We start from the raw sequence: 14,616 nt of genomic DNA on the forward strand, positions 1-14,616 counted from the left end.
CTTCATCAGAATGCCCCCAGTCCCTTCATCCAGATCATTAATATATAAAGTGAACAGCTGCGGCCCCAACACTGAACCCTGCGGGACACCGCTTGTCACTAGCTGCCATTCCAAAAAAGAATCTTTTATCCCAACTCTGTCTTCTGTCAGACAGCCAATCCTCAATCCATGCCAGTAGCTCACCTCGAACACTATGAGCCCTCACCTTGCTCAGCAGCCTCCTGTGAGGCACCTTATCAAAGGCCATTTGGAAGTCTAGGTAGATAACATCCATTGGGTTTCCCTGGTCTAACCTACTTGTTACCTGATTAGACTAGATTCTCTATAGTGTGGAAACAGGCCCTTCAGCCTAATCAGTCCATGCTGCCCCTCTGAAGAGGAACCCACCCAGACCCATTTCACTCTGATTAATGCATCTAACACTATGGGCAATGTAGCATGGCCAATTCACCTGACCTGCACATCTTCTGGGAGGAAACCAGAGCACCCAGAAAAAAATCCACACAGCACGGGGAGGATGTACAAACTCCACACACAGTCGCCCGAGGCTGGAATCGAACCTGGACCCTGATGCTGTGAGGCAGCAACACTAACCACTGAGCTACCATGCCACCTCTTCAAAGAATTCTAGCAGGTTTGTCAGGCATGACTGCCCCTTACTAAATCCATGCTGACTTGTTCGAATCGGCCTATAATTTCCCATCTTTTGTCTTGATCCTTTCTTGAACAATAGGGTTACAATGGCAATTATCTAATTATCTGGGACTTTCCCTGACTTCAGTGATTTTTGAAAGATCACAGTCAACACCTCCGCTATTTCCTCAGCCACCTCCCTCAGAACTCTAGGATGTAGCCTATCCAGGTCAGGAGATTTATCAATTTGTAACTTTTCACTTTTCACGTACTTTCTCCTTTGTAACGGCTATCATACTCAACTCTGCCCCTTGACTCTCCTTAATTGTTGGGATATTACTCATGTCTTCCACTTAAGTTCTTCAGCTATTTCCTTATTGCCCAGCACTAACTTTCCTGCATCAATTTGGAGAGGCCCAATCTCTACTTTTGCCTTTCATTTGTCTCTTATGTATTGAAAGAAACTTTTACTGTCATTTCTAATATTACTGGCTAGCCTACCTTCATATTTGATCCTCTCCTTCCTTACTCCATGCAGAAACTCCTGCCATTGTCGCTCTACTGTCTTCCCCGCTAGGCTCTCCTTCCAGTCGACTTTTGTCAGTTCCTCTCTCATGGCCCTGTAATTACCTTTATTTAACTGTAACAGCATTACATCTGATTTTGCCTTCTCTCTTTCAAACTGCAGACTGATCTCTACCATATTATGATCACTGCCCCCCAAGTGTTCCCTGATTTTAAGATTTTAAATAAAGTCTGGCTTGTTCCATAGCACTAAGTCCAGAATAGCCTGCTCCCTTGTGGGCTCCATCACAAGCTGTTCCAAAAAGCCATCCTGTAAGCATTCCATGAATTCCCTTTCTTGGTGAATTATTAAAACAGAAAACACTATCAATATTCGCTGGTCCAGCAGCATCTGTGCAGAGGGAAACAGAATTAATGTTTTAAAGCTCACAGACCCAGACTGGTGGCTGTGGTCAAAACTCTCTGCAGTTTGTGAGCAACTTTCACAGCTAACCCTCAGGTGTAGATCAACACAGCTGAACTAATCACTCTCAGTCTCCCCATTTAGTACTTTGGGATGGCAGTCTTGTTCTGACAGATTGAATCATCGAAGGTGATCCAAGTGCCATCAGAGCACCACTTCCTTTACAGGGTTTCTTGCTGATGGGGTTGAATATTTCTGGCTGGGACCTCCAAACCAGTCCAGTCTCTACAAGAATGTGGAGCAGTCTCCCACCAGAGTTATTCTTCCAAGCGCAGGATTATCTGAGGAAAGACTATCAACTCACCCTTTTTATGATAGTAGCTGCTGTATGTTGGTAATTTAATTTAATTGTGGCCACGTGCAAAGGTTTTAAAAATAAAATACTGAGAAAATGAGTGCGATCTAAATAAATCCTGGTGAGCAAGGTGCTGCCCATCAGAAATTGAACCTTCCCATACAATTCTGTTAGAGGTCATTCAGCAGATCTTCAGGGGAGTCCTGACACATAACATTGACAAATGTCTGGTCTCTGTGTGGAGACAGGATGTTCTGGGCTGTAATGCATGAATACAATAAGCTGTGGTTGCACTGAGACACAGGACAATGATGAGAGAAGAAGCAAATTTCTCTGTGAAAACTAACTGCAGTTGTACAGCAGCATGGTTTGATGTTAATGGTAAAGGTCTGACTGTTAATGAGGCATAGGTGAGTACTGCAGATGTTGGAGATTAGAGTGGTGCTGGAAAAGCACAGCAGATCAGGTAGCATCCGGGGAGCAGGAAAATTGATGTTTCAGGCAAAAGCCCTATGAGGAATGACGAAGAACCTTTGCCCGAAACATCAATTTTCCTGCTCCCCGGATGCTGCCTGACCTGCTGTGCTTTTCCAGCACCACTCTAACCTCAACACTGCTTGTTAATGCCTCACCACTAATAAATTAAATCGCGATTTCTGGCATTGGCACTTGGAAATGTGGAAGTTTCTCTCCAAGTCACTCTATACCTTGGCAGGAAGTGTGCAATGTTATTTTGGTGATGCATTTACCTGAGAAATATGTGTAACACAGAGGTCGGAAGACTGGAACCACAGATTGTTACCTGTAGACTTACCGATTACAACACACTCCGACTCATTCATTACATTCTACATTTGGTTGCCAGAGGTAGTGGTGGAGGGGAGTACAATTTTGTGTTTTAAGAATTGCTTGTATCGGTACATGGATGAGAAAGGGATGGAGGGATATGGACTAAACGCAGAGAAATGGGACTAACATAATTGTGGGCATGCTGGGCTGATGTGCCTGTTTCCATGCTGTACCCTCTAGGATTCTATAACTTGAACTGATTCAAATATTCCTGACTTGTATCAAATCCTAAATCATTCACCATCCCTGTCCTCACTGATAAATATTGACTTCTGATTAAGCAATAGCTCAATTTCCCACTTTCCATCTGTTTTCCAAGCCTGCAATGTTCTCATCCCTCCCTATCTCTATCATCACCTCCATTCCCACAACCCTTCGGAGGCTGAGAGGTGGCCTCACTGAAGTTTATAAAATCATGGGGCATAAATAAGGTGAATACCTAAGGTCCTTTCCCTAGGGGATGGGGAGTTCAAAACTAGAGGGCAGAGGTTTAAGGTGAGAGTAGAAAGATCTAAGAGGAAGCTGAGGTGTAAGTTTTTCATGTAGAGGGTGGTTTGATGTGGAATGAATGGAGAGGAACTAGTTGATGCACGTACAGTTCCAACATTTAAAAGACATTTTTGGACAGGTGCATGGATAGGGAAGGTTTAGAGGGACATGGACCAAATGCAGGCAAGTGGGACTTGGTCAGTGTGGATGAGTTGGCTCACAGGGACTGTTTCCATGGTGAATGACTCTGACTCTATTTACTCTTCTATGATTCTGGTCACTTGGCCTTTCCCGATTTTAACTGTTCCATCATTGGCTGTGGTGCCTTCAACTCCTAGGAACCTCTTGCTAAACCTCTCCAACGCTTGACCTCAGTCCCCTCCTGGAACAATGGCTCTTTGACCAGGCTTTTCGTAGCTGAACAAGTATCACTTTATGACACAGTGTCAGATTCCATTTTAAAATTTCCCTGTGAAGTTTCTTGGCATGTTTTGTAATGCTAACGGTACTGTCTAGTGTAAGTCTCTGGTTGAAATGTATTGTTCAGTATGTTGCAAGGTATAGAACATAGAACAATACAGCATAGAACAGGCCCTTCGGCCCACAATGTTGTGCCGAACATCTATCCTAGATTAAGCACCCATCCATGTACCTATCCAATTGCCGCTTAAAGGTCGCCAATGATTTTGACTCTACCACTTCCACGGGCAGCGCATTCCATGCCCCCACCACTCTCTGGGTAAAGAACCCACCCCTGACATCTCCCCTATACCTTCCACCCTTCACCTTAAATTTATGTCCCCTTGTAACACTCTGTTGTACCCGGGGAAAAAGTTTCTGACTGTCTACTCTATCTATTCCTCTGATCATCTTATAAACCTCTATCAAGTCACCCCTCATCCTTCGCCGTTCCAACGAGAAAAGGCCGAGAACTCTCAACCTATCCTCGTACGACCTATTCTCCATTCCAGGCAACATCCTGGTAAATCTTCTCTGCACCCTCTCCAAAGCTTCCACATCTTTCCTAAAGTGAGGCGACCAGAACTGCACACAGTACTCCAAATGTGGCCTAACCAAAGTCCTGTACAGCTGCAACATCACTTCATGACTCTTGAATTCAATCCCTCTGCAAATGAACGCTAATACACCATAGGCCTTCTTACAAGCTCTATCCACCTGAGTGGCAACTTTCAAAGATCTATGTACATAGACCCCAAGATCCCTCTGCTCCTTCACCTGACTAAGAACCCTACCGTTAACCCTGTATTCCGCATTCTTATTTGTTCTTCCAAAATGGACAACCTCACACTTGGCAGGGTTGAACTCCATCTGCAACTCCTCAGCCCAGCTCTGCATCATATCTAAGTCCCTTTGCAGCCGACAACAGCCCTCATCACTGTCCACAACTCCACCAATCTTCGTATCAGTCAGTCCAGATCTGCCAGTCCAAGTATTCTACAATACGTGGAGAGTTGGTGCAGATCCAAAAAAAAGATTGATTTGTTTGAGAATTTGGCCCTTTGATTTCTGTTCTCTAAATGTTTAAAGAACAATGAGAGTTTGAGCAAGTGAAGACCAGAGTGGAACGTCAGTCTGTGCATCTCCAGTGAGTAGGTGAGATCATACCTCTTGGTAATCCTTGTCAATGCGATCCAAACTGAGTGAATACATGAGGTCTCTGCCTCCCACAAACAGACGATCCTGATACTCATCCAAAAACATTGTTTGCAAGTCCAGAAATCCCCGGGGCCCATGGAAAACCGTGCTCCTGTTCAGCTCCCACAACTCTGGAAAGAAAAGGAAAATGTGAAAGGAATGTGGGGAAGTGCGGGGTGGGGGGGGGGGGGGGGGGAGCGCGGGAAGAGGGAGTTGCTTTGACATCGCGAGAACTCTCTGGAAAAGAAACAAAACAGGAATTGCTGGCAAAGCACAGCAGGTCTGGCAGTATCCGTAGAGAGAAATCAGTTAACGTTTCAGGTTGAATGACCCTTCCTCAGAAAAGGGTGGGTTGATGTGGCTCATAATCTTGGACAACACTTCAGTGCAGGAAATTGAAAAGGAGTTGCATTACTGGAGTAAATTGAGGGACAACCTGGAAGATTTGAGGGCAGAGGCAGGAGGATTCATGGAATTGCAGACGAAAGCCATATGGGCCATTGTGCCAGCACTGACCTGATTGAAAAAAAGCAAAGTTATAGTGTTTTCATCAAGTTTTATCCTGCAGCCTTTTACCATCGATTGCCCGAAGATTTCTCTCATTTCCTGTGACACTGAAACAACAGCTATTATATTTTCCATCACTGAAATACTGTTACCTGAGAATACTGAGGTACAAAACCTCCTCTTAGAAAAAGTAGTCTTTTTAAAAAAATCTTCTCTTGATTGAGTAACGAGAAACAATGACATATCAATGAAGATTTATTAATTACAAAAAGGAAAATCCAGGATATATTCTGCATTCTGTAGCTGTGTCCATGACCAGAGACAGGGGAGTACATCAAGGACAAAAAACAGGAACTGGGGCTCAAATTGTGGGGCTGGGTGTGTTGGGGGCAATATGCTCAGGCTGGGGAGGAAGGGGTGAAGCAGAGTCAGGAGTCCAGGCAATGTTTCCTCAAAGCTGTGTAGGTGCTCCAATGTCCCGTGTGTGTGATTGCCATTGGCTCACCACTCGCATCATTGATCTCCACTTCCAGAGGTCACTGCCATGCTCAGCCTTAGAGAACCAGACAGCTGGGAATGAACTGAGGGGGAACAGTGCTCCCAGATCAGGAGTAGCACTAACACTAAACGATTCGTACCCCTTTCCCTGCCTGTGCCACATGTTACATCAATCATTCCTGAATAAACTGAGTGGGAAACAGCACCATGGTAACAGGATCAACAGAATTGGAGAACAGAGTGGTGTTGGAAAAGCACAGCAGGTCAAACAGCATCACAGGAGCAGGAGAATTGATGTTTCAGGCAAAAGCCCTTCAGACATTGCCCGAAACATCTATTTTCCTGGTCCTCAGATGCTGCCAGACCTGCTGTGCTTTTCCAGCACCATTCTAATCTAAACTCTGGTTTTCTGCAGTCCTCACTTTTGCTAGAATTGGAGAACAGTCATTCAGCTTCACCCAGCCTGTCCAGACAAAGCCGATCACAACATCCGACTCCAAGATGATTGGGTCAGAATTTGCAGACAAGTTGCTGAGTGGTAGGGATGTAAAGCCAGGTGCCATGGCAACAAAGATGTACCTGTCATCTACTCAGCCCCTCCTCCATTCACCCACACTAATTTTCCCAGTAGGAGTGAAAGTTTTTACCCTTAATGGCTAGGAGTTAATTCATAAGCATTTAAGGGTTATCACCTGGAGTTGTTGGAACTTGACCCATAGCTGGGGAAAGCTGGAATCGAGTGAAACTTGGAGATTGACACGAGATGGACTGGGATCTTTCCTTGTCCTGCACCCACCTGAGGTTCCAGCAAAGTATTCAGCCTTTTCTGCATTTCCTGAGCCCCTGCCCTGTCCACACCATGGGACTCCTACATCCTGGCCCCTCTTCCTCTCTCTGGGATAGATGGCTTCTTTTCTCCAGTGGAACGTCTCCAGTCCCTCTGTAGGACACCTTTCCTGGTTGCACTTGTGGCCTAAGAACTGCAGGTCATGTGATTGGGTGAAGGGGGCAGAAAGTCCATCTTAAATTCAATGACTTTGCAATCGTCAAATGGCTCAGGCCAAGCAGCCAATGGAAACAAAGCTCACTGATGACTCTGAGGCAGTGTCAGATGCAGTCTGAATGTTTTCATTCTTCCCTGAAATGTGCTTCACTATTTGCTTTCCAAACATGGCTTGAAGGATCAATAATAATTTTAAAGTTAAAGTTAAAGGTTAAAGATTTGGAGAAGATTTGAGCAAAGTCTTTTGCATCCAATTGGTGATGGGAACTTGGAATACATTGCCTGGGAGGATAGTTGAGGTGAGAAAGCTCAGAATCATTGAGAAGTACTTGGATGAGCCCCACTTGAAATGTTTTTCAAAATAACTTTCAAGGCTATAGCCCTGGTGCAGGAAAGTGGGACCAGTGAGTATATAGTAGTGAGTTTTTGACAGTACAGATTTGATAGACTGAAGGGCCTGTTGTGTACTGAATGATTCCATGGCAAGTAACTTGCAAACAGGGTGGACAGACATGGAGAGCTAGATAAAAACTCAGAAATGGAATCAGACTGAAATGTGCGACTTATCTTAATGCAGTGTCCTCTGTAGATGCGACACGTGACACTGAGTTTCAATCTTAACAGTTCATCTATTACAGGCTTTACGTGATAGATAAACTGTACAAAGTGAACATCACAATAAGTTAAAGTGATTGTAATTAACATACAAAATATGAAAGAGGTCATAATACTTTCACAAGTTCTGCTGATACAGTGCAGGAGGATTTGACAGACAGAATGGTTACACTGCAAAATAAAAAGGCCATTCAGCCCATCATGCCTGCACTGGTTCCATCCCAAAGCACCTACCAGCATGTAGGTGTACAGGTAGATCTTCTGGAACACAATGGTTGCGTTCTTGTGCAACACCGTTACAGAGAGAGAGAAAAAAAATTGCACTTTATAAACTGTGCTTAAAATGTTGGCGATGTAATCACGTTACAGCCAACACACAATTCAAAAGTTTCCACTTTAGAAACAGCATTCCCAATTCATCAATCACACTACAGTGAATTCATGTTAATGAAACACACTTTATAGCCAAATGACCTGTAAATATGAACAGATCATTGAAGATTACAGGCCAAGTGAAGATAGCAGTAAGTTACGTGTACCATATCCTTAGCTATTTTTAAATAGGGGAATAGGCCACAAGTACTCCCAGTGTCAATCTCCTGCCTTTCCCATATCTCCTTGGCCACTCTTTATCTAATCACCGAATGCCCTGAATGGCCAATTGAACCTGCCTCTATCACATCAATGAGGTGCATTCCACACCTTAACTACACACTAAGTGAAAGAGACATGGTCTCACATCACCCTTGCTTCATTTGCATAAATGTCTATGCTCCCTTTCTTTTACTAGCAGGAAAAACACCACCCTTTTAACTCTATCCAGCCTGCTCATGATTTTGAAAACCTCCATCAAATCTCCCTCTCTGTTTCTCTCTCCAAGGAGAATTCTCCAGTCGATCCTCGTAACTGAAGTTTCTTATTCCTGGAACCTTTCTTATATCATGCCTGAACTCTGTCCAATGCATTCACATCATTCTGAGAGCATAGAGGTCACAATACTCCCACTGAGGTCTGACAAGTGCTTTGCATAAGTTTGACATCACTTCCTTGCCCTTGTAGTCCGTTCCCCTATTAAAAAAGCAGAGGATACGGTATACTTTACTTACTGCTATCTCCGCTTGGCCTGTAACCTTCAATGATCTGCTCAGATTTACAGGTCATTCCATTATAACATGTGCTTCATTAACATGAATTTGCTGTGACGCGATTGACAAATGAGTGTGTTGGCTGTACTGTAACATGATTACATCGCCAACACTTTAAGCAGTGTTTCTAAAGTGCAATTTTCCTGTAAAACTGTGTTGCATAAGAATGCAACCATCACGTTACAGGATTACCTGTACACCTACATGCCAGCAGTGGGGTTGTACCCCACATTTCCTATTTTACATTGTCTTACCAAAATGCATCACCTCACTTCTCTATACGAGCCTCACCTATCAGCTACCCACCTACTCCACCAACTCAGTGTTCCTTTGTAGTTCCACACGGTCCTCCTCAGGAATGAAGGGAAAATGTTTTGTGAACAGGACTATAAAAAGTAGGTTCTCTGTCTCTGAGACAAACCAACCCAGTGAAAGGGAGAGATATTCCAATTATCTCAAGAACAAACAGTTTCTGCCTATAGTCCTGATGGTCACAGTAGAGTTTGAGTGTCATTACCACCTCGATCAGAAACTTGTCTAAAAATCATGACAGTTGAAAAGTACTTAGATTTCATTGGAATTTTGACTAATCAAAACGTCCATAATTACAGCCTGGCCAAATAGTGACAACAACAAACGAATAAAGTTAATTCCAAATGAAACATTACATTCCCCATGTGATACTTCCTGTGATTATATTTAACTTCTTTCTACCAGTAAAATTAAACAAAGTCCCGCAGGAATGGATTCATGTCCAAAACAAACTGTAATAAAAATTATGCAATTTTTGAATAAATAAATATGGGCAAGTGAAACAAAGGCAGCCCAAACGTTCTGATTTTCACAGACATCACTATTGTTGTACCGAGCAGTCACCTACAGCTGGTGTTGTGCTATTTAGTTACAGGATTTCTGGAGTCAGTCAATCCAGTGATTTTGTCTGGGCAAATAAAGTGAATAAAATGTGTGACTTTCTTCAGCTTTGAGAGGAAGATGCAAGTTTACTCGAGGTGATCAATGTTCACCGAGGAGAGGAACATGATGAATGTTGAGATTAGAGATAGAAGTTTGATTAGTCTGGATCACGTTGGCATAAGTAGGGAAGATGTGTTGGGTAGGCTAGAGATTATTAAGGTGGACAAATCCCCAGGACTGGATGGGATCTATCCCAGGTTGCCAAGGGAGGCGAGAGCGGAAATAGCTGGGGACCTGACAGATATCGTTGTGACATCCTTAAACACAGGTGAGGTGTCGGAGGACTGGAAGGTTGCTCATGTTGGCCCCCTGTACAAAAGGGTAGTAGGGATATTCCGGGTAACTACTGACCAGTGAGCCTGATGTCAGTGGTGGGAAAGTTGCTTGAGAAGGTACTGAGGGATAGGATCCATTTATATTTAGAAAAGAATGGGCTTAGCAGGGATAGGCAACATGGTTTTTTTTAAACGGGGAAGATCGTGCCTTACCAACTTAAGAGTCCTTTGAGGAAGTGACCAAATTGATAGATGAAGGAAGGGCTGTTGATGTCATATACATGGACTTTAGTAAGGTGTTTGATAAGGCTCCCTAAACTAATGGAGAAAGTGAAGTCACATGGTGTGCAGGGTGTTCTAGCGAGGTGGATAAAGAACTGGTTGAGCAACAGGAGACAGAAAGTAGTAGTTGAAGGGAGTTTCTCCAAATGGAGAAAGGTGACCAGTGGTGTCCCACAGGGGTCAGTGCTGGGGCCACTGTTGTTTGTGATATACACAAATGATCTGGAAGAGGGCACTGTTGTATGATCAGCAAGTTTTCAGATGACATGAGGATTGGTGGAGTAGCAGAAAGCATAAGGGACTGTCAAAAAATACAGGAGGATAAAGATAGACTGGAGAGTTGGACAGAGAAGTGGCAGATGGATTTCAATCCAGACAAATGTGAGGTAATGCATTTAGGCAAGACTAATTCTAGAGTGAATTATACAATGAATGGAAGAGCCCTGGGAAAAGTTGATGAGCAGAGAGATCTGGGAGTGCAGGTCCATTGTACCCTGAAGGTGGCTGCACAGGTGGTTAGAGTGGTCAAGAAGACATATTGTATGCTTGTCTTCATTGGACAGGGTATTGAGTATAAGAGCTGGCAAGACATGTTAAAATTGTACAAGACATTGGTTCGGCTGCATTTAGAATTCTGTGTACAGTTCTGGGCGCCACATTACCAAAAGGATGTGGACATTTTGGATTGGGTGAAGAGAAGGTTTATGAGGATGTTGCCTGGTATGGAAGGTGCTAGCTATGAAGAGAGGTTGAGCAAGTTAGGTTTATTTTCACTAGAAAAAAGGATATTAAGGGGGGACCTGATTGACGTTTACAAAATCATGAAGGGTATAGACAGGGTGGATAGAGACAAGCTTTTTCCCAGGGTGAAGGATTCAATAACAAGAAGTCATGCATTCAAAGTGAGAGATGGAAAGTTTAAGGGGGGGTACATGCGGTAAGTACTTCACACAGAGGGTGGTGGGCATTTGGAATGTGTTGCCAGCAGAGGTGGTAGAGGCAGGCCCAGTATATTCATTTAAGATGTGTCTGGGCAGATGCATGAGTAGGTGGGGAGCAGAGGGATACAGATGCTTAGGAATTGACCGACAGGTTTAGACAGTACATTTGGATTGGCTCAGGCTTGGAGGGCCAAAGGGCCTGTTCCTGGGCTGTAAATTTTCTTTGTTCTTTGATGAGGATCAAGCAGGGCTCTAGAGGGTTACAAGGTAGCCAGGAAGGAACTGAAGAATGGACTTAGGAGAGTTGGAAGCAGACATGACAAAGCTTTAACAGGTAGGATTAAGGAAAACCTGAAGGCATTCGACACTTACATGAGGAACAAGGGGATGGTCAGAGCGAGGGTAGGGTCGATCAGGGATAGTGGAGGGAACGTGTGCCTGGAGTCAGGGGAGGTAGGGGAGATCCTTAATGAATACTTTGCTTCGATATTCACTGCTGAGAGGAACCTTGACGCGACAGCATGAAACAGGCTGATATACTCGAACAGGTTGATGTTAAGAAGGAGGATGTGCGGAAAATTTTGAAAAATGAGGAGAGATAAATCCTGTAGGCCAGATGGGATATACCCAAGGTTACTAAAGTAAGTGATAGAAGAGATTGCTGCGCCTTTGGCAATGAACTTTGCAAGATGGTTAGAGGATGGCAAATGTTATTCTGTTGTTCAAGAAAGGGACTTGCAATAATCCTGGGAATTACAGACCAGTCAGTCTTACGTCAGTGGTGGGCAAAGTATTGGAGAGGATTCTGAGAGACAGAATTTATGATTACTTGGAAAACCTTAGTTTGATTAGCAATAGCATGGTTTTAAGAGGAGCAGGTCATGCCTCACAAACCTCAGTAAATTCTTTGAGGATGTGACAAAACACTATGTGAAGGTAGAGCAGTGGATGTTATGTATATGGATTTTAGCAAGGCATCTGATAAGGTTCCCCATGATGGGTTCATTCAGAAAGTGAGGAGGCATGGGATACAGGGAAACCTGTCTCTCTGTCTGGATATAGAATTGGCTAGCCCATTGAAGACAGAAGGTAGTGGCAGATGGAAAGTATTCAGCGTGGAGCTCGGTGATCACTGGTGTTCCACAGGGATCGGTTCTGGGACCTCTGCTTTTTGTGATTTCTATAAATGACTTGGATGAGGAAGTGGAAAAGCGTGTTAGTATGTTTGCTGATGACATGAAGATTGGTGGAGTGGTAGATAATATGGAGGGCTGTTGTAGGTTGCAATGAGACATGGACAGGATGCAGAGCTGGGCTGAGAAATGGCAGATGAAGTTCAACCTGGAAAAATGTGAAGTCATTCACTTTGGCATATCGAATTTGAATGCAGAAAACAGAGTCAAAGGCAATATTCTTGGCAGTGTAGAGGAACAGAGGGATCTTAAGATCCATGTTCATAGATTCCTCAAAGTTGTCACCCAGGTTGATAGGGTTGTTAAAGTAGCATATGGTGTGTTGGCTTTCATTAAGAGCTTGAGTTAAGAACTGCGAGGTTGTGCTGCACCTCTATAGACCACACCTGGAATATTGTATTCAGTTCTGGTCACCTCATTTTCTGAAGGATGTGGAAGCTTTAGAGAGGGTGCACAGGAGACTTGTCAGGATGCTAGGAGAAAGTGAGGACTGCAGATGCTGGAGATCAGAGCTGAAAATGTGTTGCTGGAAAAGCGCAGGTCAGGCAGCATCCAAGGAGCAGGAGAAATGATGTTTCAGACATGAGCCCTTCCTGAAGAAGGGCTCATGCCCAAAACGTTGATTCTCCTGCTCCTCAGATGCTGCCTGACCTGCTGCACTTGTCAGGGTCCTGCCTGGACTGGAGGACATGTCTTATGGAGAAATTTTGAAGGAACTAGGGCTTCTCTCATTGGAGCGAAGGAGGATGAGAGGTGACTCAATAGAGATGTACAAGATGTTGAGAGGCATAGATACAGTCGATAACCAGAGACTTTTCCCAGGGCAGGAATGTCTAACACAAGGGGGCAGAATGTTAAGGTGATTGGAGGAAGGTTTAATGGAGACATCAAAGGAACATTCTTTACACAGACATTGCTGGGTGCATGGAGTGTACTGCCAACAGTGGTAGCAGAGTCAGACACCTCCTCCCACTGTCAGAAATTTACCTGTACCTCTACCAATGTCATCAACTGCATTTGTTGCACCCAGTGTGGTGTCCTCTACATCAGGGAGACAAGACGCCAACTTGCAGATGGTTTCCCCTCCCCCCTCCCATATTATCCTAGTCCCAAACCTCTAACTCAGCACCACTTTCCTGACCTGTCACTTCTTCCTCCCCTTTAGCCACCAATTGCTTTCTCAGCCACCCACCCCATCCCCCTCCCCCTCCCCCTCCCATCTATCTCACAGCCCCTACCCACAAGCCTCATTCCTGATGAACAGCTTATGCCAGAAAAGTCTATTCCCCTTCTCCCTGGATGCTGTCTGACCTGCGGTGCTTTCCCAGCAACACACACTCGACTCTAATCTGCAGTCCTCACTTTCTCCCGTTTAGCACATTGAGCCTGCGTAGCCATTCAATAACATCACAGGTGACCGAATAATTCTCAACTTTAAATTTTCCTGCTTTTTTCCTATCACGACTGATTATCTTAACTGATTAAGAATCTTAGTCAGGCTTAACCTTGCCTCTGCTTAATGATGTAACCTCTCCTCGTTCACCACCTTGAGAAGAAATTGCGTCTCATCTCTTACATAGATGCGTAATCCCTTACTTGGAGATAATTCTCTCTGCTCCGTGACTCTCTCACAAGGGGAGATAGCCTGTGTGCATTGACCCTGTTAAGTCCCCAGTGGTGTAACTCAGTCACACCTCACTAAAAAGGCATAACTGTTTAGGAGAAGGGTGTTAACCTCTGGAATACTATGGAGAAAAGAATTAATGAGAAGTTCTCCAAAGATCTCTGACAACACCCATCAGGAGGAATTTAACCTCAAACGTGACAGCCAAGCAGGACATTTCTGGTTGCAACATTTGGATTCTTTTGCAAAACAGCACATATTCAGATACCAGAAGTTATTATCAGAGTCACAAATAAAACTCGAGAATGCTGACTGCTTCACCATGGTCATAACTGAAACATCCAGGCATTATTTTCATTGCTTGGTTTGAGAGACATGATTCAATTATTCAAAACTAAATCCATCCTAATCTTATATCCCCACACTCATCCCAATTGACATATTCTGCACTTTTTCAAGTTCACTAGTAGAGCTACATAATCATACAGAGAATTTGAAGTATTTGTTTCCTGACTTCCCATATAAATCCTTTTTATCTGAACATTGTAAAGACCAATTTTTATCTGAACCATGTCCTAAAGTAGGCGGCAATCCTGTTTTTAAACCAAGGAGACTTTATCAGGTTGTGTTTGCTGAAGTACTGTGTGA

General features: G+C 43.9%; 1 protein-coding gene across 1 annotated transcript in view; it reads right to left on the reverse strand.

Moving 5' to 3' along the window:
- LOC132826828 (semaphorin-3E-like) overlaps nt 1–14,616 on the reverse strand; it is a 328,532-nt gene that overhangs the window by 183,019 nt on the left and 130,897 nt on the right. Inside the window, exon 2 of the mRNA XM_060843075.1 lies at nt 4,881–5,041. Coding sequence (XP_060699058.1) covers nt 4,881–4,976 — 96 coding nt within the window. The 5' untranslated portion in view covers nt 4,977–5,041. The remainder of the gene's footprint in view (nt 1–4,880; nt 5,042–14,616) is intronic.

Source organism: Hemiscyllium ocellatum, chromosome 23 (genome assembly GCF_020745735.1).
Source record: "Hemiscyllium ocellatum isolate sHemOce1 chromosome 23, sHemOce1.pat.X.cur, whole genome shotgun sequence".
NCBI classification, from domain to species: Eukaryota; Metazoa; Chordata; class Chondrichthyes; order Orectolobiformes; family Hemiscylliidae; genus Hemiscyllium; species Hemiscyllium ocellatum.